Genomic DNA, 16,651 nt, shown 5'->3' on the forward strand with positions numbered 1-16,651 from the left:
TTTTAAAGGTGGATTTAACCGAAGCAAACTAATTGTGACATATCACATGGATCTCTGTGACAATCTCGGTAGGGAGTTAACTGCAAAATAACTTGTCGTATCATTAAAAGTCTATTGTCCGTTGTTTTTACTTCAGAAAGCGTTAAACTTTTCATGATATGGATGTTACATTTTTACCATTTACTAAGTTCTTTCTTTTCAGTAAAAATCTAATTGTCTCGTAAGATTGATTTCAATACACGCATTTAAATATTGAAATTTACCACCCTTACTTAACTGGGTGGTCATTTTTTCATCTAAAATGTGTCAGGATTAGCACTAACTTCTAAATATTTCCAAGTTAACATTTTGGAATAAAATTTCACCAAATTCTGGACTTATTGTACAAGAATCTTCTGAAAAACTAATTTACTGTAGGGTTCCTTCAGCGTTTCATGACGTATTCCCCCTCATCTTTGTGGTCATCAACACACAATATTCCAAACTTTGTGTACAACTATAATACTTCATTATGTTCCTGAGTTTTACTATTTTACTGTGTGTATCAAGAGACTACGTTATGTTATCATACGATAAAGAGAAATATCCGTATTTTATTAGTGTTAGGGGGGGGGTAATGGTAATTGCAGAATTTTCCTAGATCAAATTATAAACCGATCTTATCTAAATGGCACTGAAGACCTTGAAGCACTGGACGGCCGTGTCATTTTAGGCACTATTGACATCTGATACCGGTCCAGTAGTCTAGAGGTTAAGGGTCGGCGAGCAGGACGGCTTTTCAATGCTTCCAGGTTTTTATACGTGGTCTAGTTACGGTTTGTTTGTTATTTGATCTATATCTTAGTTTTGAGGATGAGTTCTTCGAGAATTTCCATTAGAAATGAAATCTGAGAAACCAAATAACTAAAACCATACATTTTTTGCATAATACTCAGGTAAGTGAGCTTATTGTAGCTCGTTGATAAATCAATCCATTCTATTTATCATTTCTTAAACATTCTCTATTCGTTTACATTTGTTTCATTAACATGCAACATCTAGGTAGTTCGGCAGATATCTGTGAATTTCAAAAAGGTGACATATTGGCTTCTATTGATGGCATAAACCTGGGTACTAGTCGGAAGAACACTGACAAAAACACCAGTCAAGTTACAAACTTAGAGGATATAGAAAACTTGATGGCTCGTTTAGTTTTGGCCAACAAACCGATTACTGTTCAGGTCTTCAGAAAAATGGATGAATTTGGTAGGAGCTTGTGGTATTTTTCTTAAGATGCATAACATTGTGACTGATTTACTAATTTAAGCCACGTACTTTATGTGTCTGCTAGTGTTACTGCCTGGTAGGTCAAACCAAATAATGTGGAGTGAGGTTTGAACCTGCGAGCCACTGGTTAAAACCTGAATCTTGTTCTGTCAAACATCATATACTGTTTTATTTTTACTTACTTCAATCCTTTCATTTTTGTTTGGGTTTGTTATACAGTATAGTTAACCGTTTTGTGCATCCTCAACAACTCGATTCGCTTGTTTTGTTAGACAGGAAGTATAAGAAATATTTGTGATAATTGATTTGTTTTACCAGAGAAATCATGATATGGATATTTTAAAACAATATGAAAGAAATCTCTCGTTGTTACAACAGCTGAACTAAACATGAAGATGTACTGCCAGTTATTATAACCCTCTACGTCCTAGAAATTCACTAGACACTTGGATTCGGAGTTTTAGAAATTTATCCATTATGTGAAGCTTTCTTCTGATCATTAATTATTTGCCTTTATATTAAAATCTTATTATGCTCTGCCTATACAGTTGTTTCCTTTTTTTAATATTGTCACTTTGGTACTGTTTTTTTTATGTTTAACATTATTCAGAAAATAACTTAATTGTTATTACATTACCTCACACTTGAAAGGTGTAAATTCTGGATCACCATCTCCCATACACTTAGTAGAAAAATGTTGTTTTTTATGTTAGAAGCAATCCAACTCCCTTCATTTCAATTCAAAAGTAATATATGGTGTCTGTGAATATCACTTGGTATTTCATCACTAAATGTGTATCTATCATGTTAATTAATTTTAAACATTATTGATAAGAAAGACACTTGTATAAATTAACATAAAATACACTGATTTTTATGTAACCTTTCCGTTATTTATACGTGTAAAGTAGTGATTTAATTTATTCAGACATTGTCTACAGAATAATCTGTATTTTTAGGATGGAAGAAAAGTTTTTGTTATAACTGATAATGCGTCGCAATCAACATGAGATAATATAGAATGTTCCACTAATAGTTACTTACAAAAAATTAATAGAATAAGGCAAAATTCCTAATAAAATGCTATAAAAAGACATCACACAAGTCGGTAGTGAATTTTGTCTGTATTATCAGTAGAATAACCTATTGACTTCAACAAAAATCTAATTGACAATATTTGATATGACTAATAGTCGTTTTCGATTTTGTAATTGAGAGCACTAATATAACCACTTGATGTTTTTTTACATTAACATCAACTATTTAAACTTCAAAACAAAATCTGAAAGTATCCACAAACGTATTGACTGAAATCCAACTATATTGCGTCAAAAGTTTTTTCATTAAATTTTATCTTTGTTAATTAAAATACATACTTTGTTAAATTTATGTTTGAAAGACAAAAGTAATACATCTCTCTATTTATATTTCAAAACAGAACTAGGTATTTTATATTGAAGAATTCAATCAGTCGATGTTTTTTTAAGTCCATGAATTCCTATCTCAATTGATCTCTCTAAGTTGTTATAGATTTTGGAATACCCTATCAACGTTCTTTACTTAGATTTGTTTTTGTATTAGAGTGTAATTACCTATATTTGTACTATAATCATCAATTGAGATTCTGTTATGTATTTTATCGGTTCATGATAAATTTAGTTTTAACCTACACTAGTTTACTTTGGTAAACTTGTCATCGTACTGCTTACAATGTTTTTTATAAGGATTGTAACTAAAACTAAAGTAGAAATTCGTCTCTATAAGAATTGTTATTGAAGTGCTATCGACATAGTCTTAACACTTTTAGGCTTCAGGAAGAAAAGCTATTATAGGAAATTTATAAATCCACTAAGGAATAGATAAAAAATTTAGCAAAGAAATTTTTTTCTGTGGATTCATTTTTAAAAAGCTATACAGCCGTATTTATACCAGATAATTAATGTGATGAACAAGTTTTGTGTGTTAGTATTCATGTTTCTGATGAGTGAGGATCACTTGAAGCTAATTTTATTGATAATGGTTATCTTCCAAAGTTTATTGAAATAAGCATGAAAAATACTAGGGGTCATAAGCATGCAGAACGATAATATCCATATTGATCTGGATTTTAAGGATAATATTGCGGACAAGATCTTGATTAATTGTTTGATTAATCCATCATGGAAAACATTTTATCTAGTTCCTATGTGAGTTGTCTACACTATCAGCTCATTAGTGCACATATATGTAAAGGACTAGCTCTATCGTTTGATCGATTAGACATGAATTCCTTCATTCATCTTCACCGGCGGACCTAGGTGCACATGTCTTTTATCAAGGAGAACCTCCCAACGCATTGCTGGGCACCTGATAATATGACTCTGTAAAGGACAATATGAAAGTATGTGAAATCGTCTGTTCTCTAGCATGTAGTTGATGATGATCATGCAGTATAAGACTCAGCGTCCAAAATCATTTATAAAATCTAATCGGTTCTACCGAAACGCCTACACACATCTTCATATTACAGAAGCATTGGAAATGCTTAAGAAGAAGCTATATTTATGTATAGAAAACTATTTCCGAGATCTCTTTCTATGCTGTAGCCTGAGTTTGCTCTATATTTCTTTACACACTACTTAATAAAATTTTTTGGTTGCTGTTTATTACCCTCGTTTTTTTAAGTCACATGTTATATAATCTACTTTTTTACATCCGAATATATTGCACCAATAATTTATTCATTCTATCTATTATCATATGATCACTCACCTTTAATCAATTCCTGTCCTCATTTATTTTGACCTCCATCAATCTACTTGAAAAATCATACCATATCTCTAATTTTGTAGTTGTGTCTTTTATGTCCTGTAGTTACTAGTCAGTATGATTATTCATTTATCAATAATTAATCGGTTTCACCCATTAATACGAACTAAACATCATGATTCTCACCCCTTATACCCAGGCATATTAATGTAAAGTGCTTATTCATCACATAGATTATCTTTTATAAATACAATTATGCAGGTTTTGAAAATGAAATTGTTGAAAAGAAAATTTTCTTTGCTGAAATATTTATTTTGTTGCAGAAAAGCTTTTTGAATAATAATAAAAGCGAACTATTTTTCTCATAAAATGTTTCAAATGAACTACACATTTCAGATGAACTGAACGATGGCGAATCGGATACAGGTGGAGATTTTTCTGTCGAATCAGCAGCCGTGAAATCCAAACACACACCAAGTAACATTAGTGATTCCGATAGTGAATGCCATGAGTTACTTGTTTCTCCTGTTGTCAAGGTTTCTCACAAAACATCTCCTGTTGATAGCCCAGTTTTACAAAGACCTATCACAATTACACATTCACGTCATAGGTCACCTTCCCGAAGCTCAATTCAAGTAAGTTATCCTTGGTTGATTAATACACTCGTTACTTACTTACTTACTTACTTACTTACGCCTGTTACTCCTAATGGAGCATAGGCAGCCGACCAGCATTTCTCAACCCACTCTGTCCTGGGTCTTCTTTTCTAATTCCATCCAATTCTTGTTCATTTTTCGCATGTCTATCTCCATTTCCCGGTGTAATGTGTTCTTTGGTCTTCCTCTTTTCCTTTGGCCTTTAGGATTCCATGTGAGGGCTTGTCTTGTGACACAGTTAAGTGCTTTCCTCAATGTGTGTCCTATCCACTTCCAGCGCTTCTTCCTGATTTCTTCCTCCGCTGGGATCTGGCTTGTTCTTTCCCACAGTTGGTTGTTGCTAATAGTGTCTGGCCAACGGATCCGAAGTATTTTGCGTAGACAACTGTTAATAAACACTTGTATCTTCTGGATGATGGCTTTCGTAGTTCTCCAGGTTTCCGCCCCACACAGTAGAACTGTCTTGACATTTGTATTGAAAATCCTGACCTTGGTGTTGGTTGACAGTTGCTTTGAGTTCCAGATGTTCTTCAGTTGTAAATATGCTGCTCTTGCTTTACCGATCCGCGCTTTCACATCCGCATCAGATCCACCATGTTCATCAATGATGCTACCCAAATAATACACTTGTTATCTTCCTGCAAATGGTCGATATATACTACCAATAATGTTTCATAACAATGAACCTTTTTCACTAACAGGTCTGTTTCCTACTTATTTATAATCATACTGAAAAAAAGCTTAAATACTAAAGGATCAAAAAATGCACCATAAAAATAAGGTGGCAGTGCTATGAAAAATCTGAAAGAAAGCTTTTCAATCAACCGTTAAAAAAAAGATAAATGGCCACTAAACACTGTTAGTCTGTCTTTTCGTATTAACTTTCAAGTGTCCAATCATTCTCATTCCAATTGCTATTACATTATTTCTTGAAATTCATCTTTTCAGTTTCGTCAACCTAATACGATCTCGCAAATTCGAACAATGCTAACCCTTACTATGCTCTATTTCAATAAGTGACTGACTATTTACTCTAATAAATTATTAAATCATTCTATCTTTAAAAAATTATGGTTTACCTTGCGTATCGTTCTCAATGTATTGTACTTCTTTTCTATTTTCTTGACATGAGTTTAGCACCAGCAACTGTTACTATGATCTATTTATGTTATGCGTGGTTTACCCGCTGAATTATATCACGCGTCCAATCACTAATCATAATCATAATTCTAATTTGGCCTTTTATTTACTCTATGGTTTGGTGTCTCTGACTTAACCAATTACACGCCCCATCAGCACCATTAACATTCAACCGGCAGTTAAGTTTGTATTGGTCCGTCATGCACAAGGTCCTCCCTATACTCCAGTCTTGAGTCCATAAGTCAACACCCAGCCTCTACCATATCTGTATTTCAAACAAACGTGGTTTATATACAGACATACATAACGGAACCACACCATAATATAAAAAATAACAATTATACATGAACAGGCTAAAAGTGGCTGTGAGTAGAGAAGACTGTAAATAATAGACTGGCAACAAAATAGGAATAGTCAGTCGTATGACATTAGTTTATGGGTTAACCGAAAGGTAATGATAAACGGAGTACATAGATATAGTAGTCTAGTTTCTTAATAATCATATAGTAAGAATATATATATAATGATAATAATCCAGAAATTAATTCTGGGAGCTACCATTCCTTCAATCTTCGTTCTGACATAGCAATTTTATGAGCAAGTTGATACCCTATATTAAAACATTCTGTCAGGTTTACTATCACTGATACTTTCCGTGAAAATACTGTTTTTAATCACTTCATTTTTATCTTTTTCTTGTCATTTTATCAATTCTTTAAAGATTTCTGATGACGAAGTTAACAATTCATCTGTGTCATCTAACTCCGAAGTAAAAGAGTACGTTACATTCAAAATGAAAAATTATAATATTTATTATATATAAAGATTCAACATGTATTTTACGTATGCTTACTGTCAATTTTAGTTTATTACTGCTTAGATATAAACTAGAATCTAAGTAGCTCATATTTTAGGTAAGCTGAATAATTTTTGCTCTCTTTTCTAACATGCTCCCTCCCTGAAAAAATGATACTATTAAATCTTGTCACTATAGGTTTGTGAATGATTGGTGGAATCATTTGATTATCATTCGTTCTATCACGAGTTCAAAGGTACTCTATTTATTTAGGTCTTACAGTCAGGTGGTATTGCTCTTGCTCACACGATAATAAGGTCACCGTACATATGTGCAGGTAAAAAATTTTGAATTACGCTAATTTACAGATTCAGAAAAATTCATTATTTTATCTCTTACTCTGTTGCTATTTCAGCTCAGTTTTGTGATAATCCATCAAAAGCGTACTTCAGCATTACATTTCGATATATTGTTAAAAACTGGATTTTTATAGTTACTAGAAATAATTTTCATCAAACCTCGTTATAGAACGAACTTCGTCATTTAATTTTCATATGTGTATCGATTCGTTCAATTATGGAGTCAGTAAACGAAAAACCGCAAACGTCTACATGTAATAACTATCAATGTCCTTTATTTCTGGATGCTATTTATGGTTTATGACTTGTGAATCAAAAGACCAGTCAGTCATTAGTAACGTAAAAGCTCTACTCAAATATGCATTCTCACACGTTGTCACATTACACCAACACAGTGAGATAAAATTATCTCGTCGGAATATAGCAAAATCTCAGGATGTAAATGTATCTGCGTCACCGTTACTGATGTGATGCTGAACTCTCGGATAAAATCCCAAATAGTACAAGAATTTTTCTCTCATCTACTTATTACATAGGAGTTCTTGTCGTCACAATACTTTTATGTTAGAAGTTACAAATATAACAATTTTTATTTGTGCCAGATAATTGACATTATCCTACCTCACTGATACTTTTTGCACTCCATTTTTAGCTGCACACAGTTCAGTAATATTATATGCTTAACTTACTCATTGGTTAGAAATATTTATTTTTGCGCCAAAAGCCTTTCTGTCCATTATTTAATTTAATAAATATACAATATGTTTTTTTAATTGGTCTAATTAGTTGATCAGACAACAACTATTTCTACTACCCAGCTAGATTCCACTGGTATTTAAAAGTGTAAATATAACTATTTTTGGAACACTTCCTATATTTTTAACTTACCTTTTGAGTTATTGCCCTGGTACAGCTAACGAAGAAAAGAGTCTGCTCTCCCGTTCAGAATGCTACCATGCGACCTTTCGCCTATAACGTCTACCAGAGAAGTCCTACTAATTGCCTTCAGACGATGAGAGTATTGTTTAAAAAAGTGAGGAAGCGAAAAGCGAACATCAGGCTCTTAAATCGTTTTGGTGAATATTAAGGGTTCATGTAAGGGAGTTGAGAAGCCTTGATTTCAGACAAATTGTGAATACGTGCTTTAGAAACCTGAGGGAACAAATGGCTTATAAACCTATTTTTTGCCACCGGCTCTCGTGAGGCGGTATCTCTTGACGATACTCCATCTTCTTTTAAATTAGACCTCTAGGTTAAAGACTTTGAGAATAGCCTTCGAAGGAGATCACCTACTTCTGTCTAGGCACCCAGACAGTATCACGGCCCACACAAAACTTTTTAGGACATATTATTTTTGGTGCTCGGTTCTACCAGATTTTGTATAAATTAAATAATAATTTCACTGAAATCTCGAACTGGTCAATGTTCGACTATTATTGAACACCCAGAAGCACTGGACGACCGTTTCATCCTAGTATAAGACTCCCTCAAAGTGCGCATCTACTACGACCTCGCGTACGCTAATCTAACCCAGGACCTTCAGTCTTGCGCTCCAACCCTTAACCTTTAAACCACTGAGCCGGCGTTCAACCGTGTTAATTCCTAACTTCAATAATCTTCACAACCCTATACTAATAAATAATAGTTAACAAAATAGTTGCTATATTTTTAAACTATACCTTTGTATTTAATTATTTTCCCAGTCATTTTATCCTAATAATGATTATTTCAAACTTCAACATTGTTAAAGTAGTAATTGTGTACGCTATAATTTTCCCCATATAATAGATACAATTGTCTAAAAGGGAACTTTAATATTTCGTCCAAATCAAGTGGTTTAATTTCTAAGAATGAGATTTCTCCATTATTTAAATCAAATCAAGATAAGTCTAAAGATGAAAGTAAGTAAATTATTTGTACCATGGTTTTATTTCATTCATATTGGTATCATTATTTATCTGACTAATTGACTTTCCAATGACTTATGCACTGATGAATATATTGTTGACAAACCAAATAATCATTGGTGAATTACTTCCTCTGTTCATGTGGCTATTTTTATTAACAAGTCAATGCTAAAATGAAGATTTTTACTATTTATAAGTATAGTGCATACATAACAGCATAGTACTTCAACTCGTTTTTTTAGATTTCAACAGGGTTTCTTAAAGTAACCAAAAATATTTTTGAATTCTGTCTGCGTTTTTTAGAATTATTTATATAGCCTTATAACATTTTCATCAGCCTGATAATTCACGCCCACAAGAAATGCGGCACCTCTGACACTATATCCGTCTTCAATAACTTTTTTTACGAGGCATTGTCTCTTCTCATTTGAAATTAATTTGTTTTTTTTTTCTGTTCATCTCTGGCATATAAGGATTATGAAAAAAGATTTTTAAAAACGCTGCGGTTATTTCAAAAAACGTAGAAAAAAATTTTTAAACTTTTTTGGTTATTTTAAAAAACCCTGTTGAAATTAAAAAAACGATTTGAAATACTATATAAATCTGTGTACGTGATAGGTTTTCAAGATTATCTGTTGACAATTCCAGATATTTTTTGCTCCCTCCTTACTGATTTTTCGTATGTAAGGACATAAATATTATTTATTAACCAATCTGTCAGCTTACATAGAGATGCTACTCATAAACTTCTTCACATAGTTGTATGAAAACACATATATTGTAATCAACACAAGACTCTGATAGATTGTAAACTACAAAATTTTTTCCTAATAACTGATTGCCACCATCTTTCTCAATTCGTCATATAACCGCTATTAAGAACTAAGCTAACTTTAAGAATAAATCTTCCAGTTTAAGTACACAACTTGTTATTATCACTTATATATTCTTTGTTATCTCTATATAGCAAAAAGTTACCTTCCTATTCTTTCGATTTACATAAATAAACGCAACTTAGCATTTACAAAACATAGATGCTCGCATTAGTATTTCTGTCTAAACTATGTACCAATTGATCAATTCTCAATATAAGACAATACCTGCATAATGCTTTTATTTGAAAGTGTGAATAATAAATACTTTACTGTTATGCAACAGCAGCCTATATGACCTTAATATTTCAACATTTGAAATGTCTGTAATTCTTACCACCAATTTTGTTTTATCTTACTTTCACTGTACAGTTATTGATCTTTTTTCTCACTTTCTCCTCTCTTCTAACAATGTATACCGTCTGAGATTTCGCGTAGCTTTTCTGGCTGACTATTCTGTATAATTTTTGGGTTCATTTAAGGTCAGTCTGATCAAAATACATTACCTCATCTCTTACCACTTACATTTAATGTTTTCTCAAGATTTTTTTCATAAAGTCGTTCATAGATAATCAAACATATTCATAAAATAAGATAGTATTTTGTGAACATGTATATACTTGTTATCACTATATGAGAAAAAGTAAATCATCACATTTCGTCCAAGACTAGGTTATATATATATATATATATATATATATATATATATATATATATAAGTAGATTCACTTATACAAGTGATTAACAAAGTTTACTTCTCATCGGCATCAGTTTATGTACTGTGTTATTATTTTTACGATACCTCTGCTGATTTCCTTAAGTTGCTTCAAATGTTCTGATCGAAAAAATTCTATGAACCTGAAGTTTCCATAAATCTCATCTTACATTGATTATCTATTAATTATTGGTTTTGATATTTCAGTTTTATTTGATGTGTGTGGTACTCAAATGCTTGATAATGAATTCCTAGTCGCTCCATAGTTCCGCACAATTCTCTTAAACTTGGTCCTCCAAAGTTACAAATAAAACACTAAATAAGAACAGAAGCTTTACTTCAATGTTATTTACTGATGTATGAATAGCCTCCACATTCGGAAGACTTCTGGAAGCACGCTAAGTTTAGTAACAAAGTTGGTATGAGTTCTGGTTAGAGTATAGGACATAATGCTTCCTTTTTATAGAGGTTTCTGGGAAGTTCTAATTAGGTGCTTAAACTCAATGGTTTTCAGCATTTCCCGTGTTTTCTGAAGACGTTTTCGGGGAATTCTTGAAGATTCCAAACAGATCTCTGGATTTTACTCGTAATTATTACTAATCAAAATTTTTAAGGACATTGATGTACCATCTCAGTATATATATATATATATATATATATATATATATATATATATATATATATATATATATATATATATATTGTTGAGTTACGTCCTCTGGATTTGGCAGTTCAACTAGGAACCTTTAATTGTCATTTTGGACAACTTTCGCATTTACCGTACATGGAGCTGTTATAATTATTCCGCAAGCTCTAAGTCACCTTGTCCTATTCTCTAATCTTGTCTTCGGAGGTTTTATCAACATGATTTGTCTTTTTATTTCTATCGACTATTGTTCGTTTAACCTCTGACCATAACATCTACCTGGGCTAGAAATGTCCATCATTACATTCTATCTCTACCCATATGTATTTTGGAAATGTCAGTAACACTTTAAATCCACTTTTGTATCGATTATTATCATAAAATACCTAATAAAGATTTCAAGGTTTCGTATCTTCTTATGAATTTCTAATATTTTCACAAAATATCATTCTTTAATTAAACTTGTGCCATAAAAATAATATATTATTTGTCAAGTAAAATTTTAACACCAAACGAAAATCAGTCTGTGCAAACTCGAGTAATTTACAGCCCTATTATTGTTTTAGAAAATATATGCACTAAGCCACAAATTTAGAAAGTGAGATTTTTACTAGAATCTATTCATGAAAAACGAAAAATTGAACGGTTTGATCGGACTTCGTAAATAAAACAAAGATCATTTGCATATTATATATATATATATATATATATATATATATATATATATATATATATATATATAATATTTGCATTTATTATCCTGTTACAATATACAACCTAATTTTTTGTGTTTTGCTATTTATCTGTTTTCTTTCTTGTCAAAAAAAAAACAAAACTTCGTTGTCCAACTTACGTTGTAATGATGGATGTACATGTATGTATGTGTATATAAACATATATGTAGTTTAGTTACATTTTAAATGTGTGTGTACATATATATAAGTGTTGATAGATGTGGTAAACGTAATAGATCTGTAGTTCTATTGCTCCATATGCAAAATATAAAAACGTAATTGTTATTGCTTTGTTTCTTCCACCGGTAGTTTTTGTGATTTTATCCTGTTTTATTTACTCGCTATGTTAGTGTTTGATATCCAAAGTCTTTTACTAAGTTTACATAGCACTTTCATTATTTTCTTTGCAAAAATATAAAAAAAACATTGATTGATATATTACTGTATTTTCAATGATTGTTATCTTTTGATGTGTTTTTCTCGTTGTGTCTTGTTTTGTGTTTGCTGACTTTTTGTCATTCATGCACAATTATACGTACCTTTACTGCAGTGAAGTACTCCATGTTTGTTTTTCTATTTAGTCAATTTCTTCATAAATTCGTATTTTTCTCTTACAGTTGAATGGGTGTCCTCTGTTAGTAGTAACTAGATACTATTGCTACTTCAATTACTTTTATTGGTGCTTTCACATCAATTATATTCAATTTTACCTATTGTTATTATGGCGTAATTTCGTTTACTTATGTATGTATGTCTTTTAGTTTCCCGTCTTTAGGATTTTATCATTGTTAACATTATTCCTTTTTAGTGTATAAATACAGTAATGTCGTAGCAGTTGTTTTTTTATCATTATTTGGATCTTTTCCTATCGCTCTCATAGCTCTGGAGCATCAAAACCAGTACAAATCCGTTATTAGTCACTAAATGTATACAGTTTTACAACTACATGTATTCCGTTCAAGAGATGGATTAGAGTGTAACTTATAAATACATTTAATGACACACTAATAATCTTTTTAAGTTTGGCCTAATGGGGGAGAGGGTTTCAAATTTCTTCGTTTCTCAAACGAATTTTCACAAATGGTTTATGCAATGTGTACACATCAGTTTTATCTCCTACTCTAAAACTAATCTTGTTAGTCATTTACTCAAACCTAATCTTAGTCACGTTTGGAAGCATCTCTTTGCTTGATGTAGTCTGCTTAGAGCATTCAAACTCGAATAATGCTCTCAATTTATATTGGTTACAAAAGCACACCATTTACCACAATATATAATTTTTATCTATGTACAGTTTTATAGTACACGGCCTTTTCATGTTGATACTAGAACACTACAACTTTTATGTTATGTGATCATTTTTCTCAAAACATAACTAACATACCCGATTTCTCCTTTTCTGAATTTCATGAGTAGGTGCTTAAATAATCCTCTGTAAATATAGAAGAAACATTGTTTTTTTGCATTGAAAAATTTTCATGCTGTTTATTCTTATTTTTCCAATAATTAATTCTCTGTTATTTCATACGTAGAGTTGTTTTTCGTTCAAGAGTTGTACTCTAGTTACATTCACAAAAATACTTAGTCTTTCAACTGATTACTATTAACAATCAATTAACTGTTGTATTTAACCATAAGTCTACTTACCTGCAAATCATCGTAGTGAAATAAACAAAAAATGTTTTTTTTGCAGAACTCATGAAATGTAGCTAACAGTGGAATCTAGGACAGGCATTTTGTCCTATGTGGGAACTGTCATTAGGATCTACCTTCATCTCACAGTTGATATTCACTCTGAGATAAAAATGAAACTTACCTTTTGGATCCCACTTCTAATCAAATTCCATAAGAATGGTGATATAAAGACTATATCGAGGCAATCTGCACGGAATACAAATAAGGCCAACTAAGACTGATCAAAATTCAGTCAAAATATCAGCACTAAAGTAATACATTTAAGATAATAAAATATGTTGCAAAATACTGAGTTTCACTTTCATATACTACAAATGAGTAATTATTTATTTTATTCATTTCATTTTAATGTAATTCACTAATAGTATTAATATTTATTGGATATATAATTCTGTCTATGAATTAGTTATTTCCAACACTTTCACTTCATTGATCAGTCTCATTAATACATGTTACTAATCACGTGAAGCAAACAAAATGCCTTGTCAATCAAGAACAATCTAAAATGTTATTTTACATCGTATATCAACAATAACAAAAAAATATCCTGGTGTTTTAATACTATTCTACAGGGGATGTTTCAATAAATATTTGTAATGGATTGTTGCTTATAATTAATTAATTTAGAACTTGTAAACAACTTCCTTATTTCAGAAAATTAATAATAAGGACAAGTGATAGAAACTTACTCTATTTTCTATGTAGAGATTTATTATATATTCACTACACATTTTAACAAGTGAATTATTAGTAGTACATATTACACAACTAAATATCTTTTATGTTATTCGTTTATCTAAAAGTGAGAAGGTACACTCTCATGACTATTTATTTACTTATTGTTATGCAGATTAACCACATGACTTCAACTTTTTCTCTGTTCAGATGACTTACTTACACCTGTTACCCCCAATGGAGCATAGGTCGTCGACCAGCATTCTCCAGCTCACTCTGTCCTGGGCTTTCCTTTCTAGTTCTATCCAATTGTTGCTCATTCAGATAACTTTGTTGTACTGAACAATTTTACTTCTTATTTCTCGCAACCCGAACATCCGTTGTTAGTATTCAACCGTCGAGGCTACAAACCAGTATCCCTGATTTTATTGGAATATTATTTAAGAGTATCTAATTAGTAGTATGTAGTAGTGTTTTCGTATTTTCATGATAGTTACACTTTAAGTCTTTCTGTACATTTATATTTTTTGACATGTACATTTTTAGTGGTCCTTAACAAATCAATATTTTCCTTCAATTATGAATGCTTTTCGGTTGAGAAATGTAAGCAAAATTCTGTTTCATGTGTAATATGTAATCTGAAATCCGATAAAGCAGTAAACATGTAGTTACCAGTATGTAGTTTCAATTTATGTTTTAGGAACTGATGTTTTTAATTCATCCAACAGCTATGATGGCGAATATTTTAAAATGCAATACATACAAAATTTCTTCATTACCTCAATGTCTGTGAGACAGGCGACTAAGTTAAATGTCATCCACCAACAAAATGCTTAACAAAAAGTCAGTTCATATAAATACAGCTAATATATTAATTATGAAATTTGCAACATTATTTAAACAATAACACTAATGTTTTAACTTCCGATCAACAAACAGTGACCAAATACAATTCTTATATTATTCTTATGTTCAGTTTCCTCCTAAAATTAATCCGTTATTAGCTTCTGTATTAGTAACAAAACTTTATTTTTATTAAACTTAATAAAATGTGTGCAATGAGTTTACTCATTGATCTTGTATAGATATCAAAAACTGATTAGGACTTTGTTAATTTGAATTTACCTATTTATTGTAATACATAGTTGCTTTTTGCATCTAAATTCGGTAAAAGCAAGACTGTATAACTAACAGAGTTTTGCTTTCATCTGTAAAACCAATTGTAAATAAAACTTTCAACATACGTACGATATTTTCTTATTAGTTAATAATAATTTGTAGAAAAAAATTAGTAGTGAATTTTTCTCCTTTTTTAAGTATATCCTTTCAACTATTTCATTTTGATATTGTATAGTTATTATCATATTTTATCGGTATAATACTAACTCTCCTTGTAGGTTCTTCTAATTTCTATCCTATGAACGTAGAAAATAGATTATTAATGTAATCATATGATTAGTATAGAATAATTGTGATCATTTTACTACTGACAAGTTTATTTTTGTAATAATGTGAAAAATTTTAAATACTTCTAGAGTGCATAATTTTAACTAAGTAGAGTACAGTAGAATTGTAGCGACGTATATATGTTGGCAAATTTACTTCAAATATTTAACGCTTTGCTAAGTTTGTATTGTTTAACATAGCTTTCAAGTTTTATTGGGTGGCCAAAATATTTTGTCAAACACTAGTCTTAGATTAAATTAAATTTTTTTGAATATATATAAGTTATGCCAGCAGTGAGGTACAGGATGCACGTTTTGTCTTATTTCGGATTCATTAGCTGGGTGTACCTTCATTTCAGTAATTATGTTCACTCTGAGACTCGAACCCAATATCTTTCGCCATAAACACCAACATTATATTCACTGAGCTTTTTAGTCTGCTAAACGACTAACTTGTTCAATGCGTGTGATGTTTTATATTATTGGCTATGGTTTTACTATTCTACTGCTAGTCAAAATCCATATACATTCTAAAACTTGATTTTCAAAATGGCTATATCGAGGCAATTCTGTTCAAAGTAAACATATTCCAACAATAATTGTTCAAAATTCAGTCATAAATAACAACAGCAGAATAATACAACCCTAACTATTCTTATAATTACGGTTCAATTTGTTCTTCTATAGACTTACAGTCGCTTGAAAACGCATGCATAATCTTAATTTCATCTGTCAAATCTATATTTTGCACGACTTTGATTTGTCAACATATTATTATTACTCTTTATAAACATTTATCTCAGAGTACTTGTTTTGTTTTGAGTGGATCAAATTTCTCAAGCCTAAAATAAAATAAATTGGATTTCTTTTCTGAACTCCAAGATATTTTGTGTTTCTATCCTGACTACGAACTGAAATTCAATTGTAGTCATCCTATAATTTATTTTTCGCGCTTGTCATCGGTTAATACAGTTCTGTTTTAGAACTTATGCATACA

At 31.0% G+C, this 16,651-nt stretch overlaps 1 protein-coding gene across 1 annotated transcript in view; it reads left to right on the plus strand.

The window, feature by feature from the left end:
• LIMCH1_2 (LIM and calponin domains-containing protein 1) overlaps positions 1-16,651 on the plus strand; it is a 48,239-nt gene that overhangs the window by 14,303 nt on the left and 17,285 nt on the right. Inside the window, exons 7-10 of the mRNA XM_051216097.1 lie at positions 1,042-1,245; positions 4,411-4,649; positions 6,532-6,587; positions 8,754-8,866. Coding sequence (XP_051066650.1) covers positions 1,042-1,245; positions 4,411-4,649; positions 6,532-6,587; positions 8,754-8,866 — 612 coding nt within the window. The remainder of the gene's footprint in view (positions 1-1,041; positions 1,246-4,410; positions 4,650-6,531; positions 6,588-8,753; positions 8,867-16,651) is intronic.

This window comes from Schistosoma haematobium, chromosome 4, assembly GCF_000699445.3.
Source record: "Schistosoma haematobium chromosome 4, whole genome shotgun sequence".
Classification (NCBI taxonomy): Eukaryota; Metazoa; Platyhelminthes; class Trematoda; order Strigeidida; family Schistosomatidae; genus Schistosoma; species Schistosoma haematobium.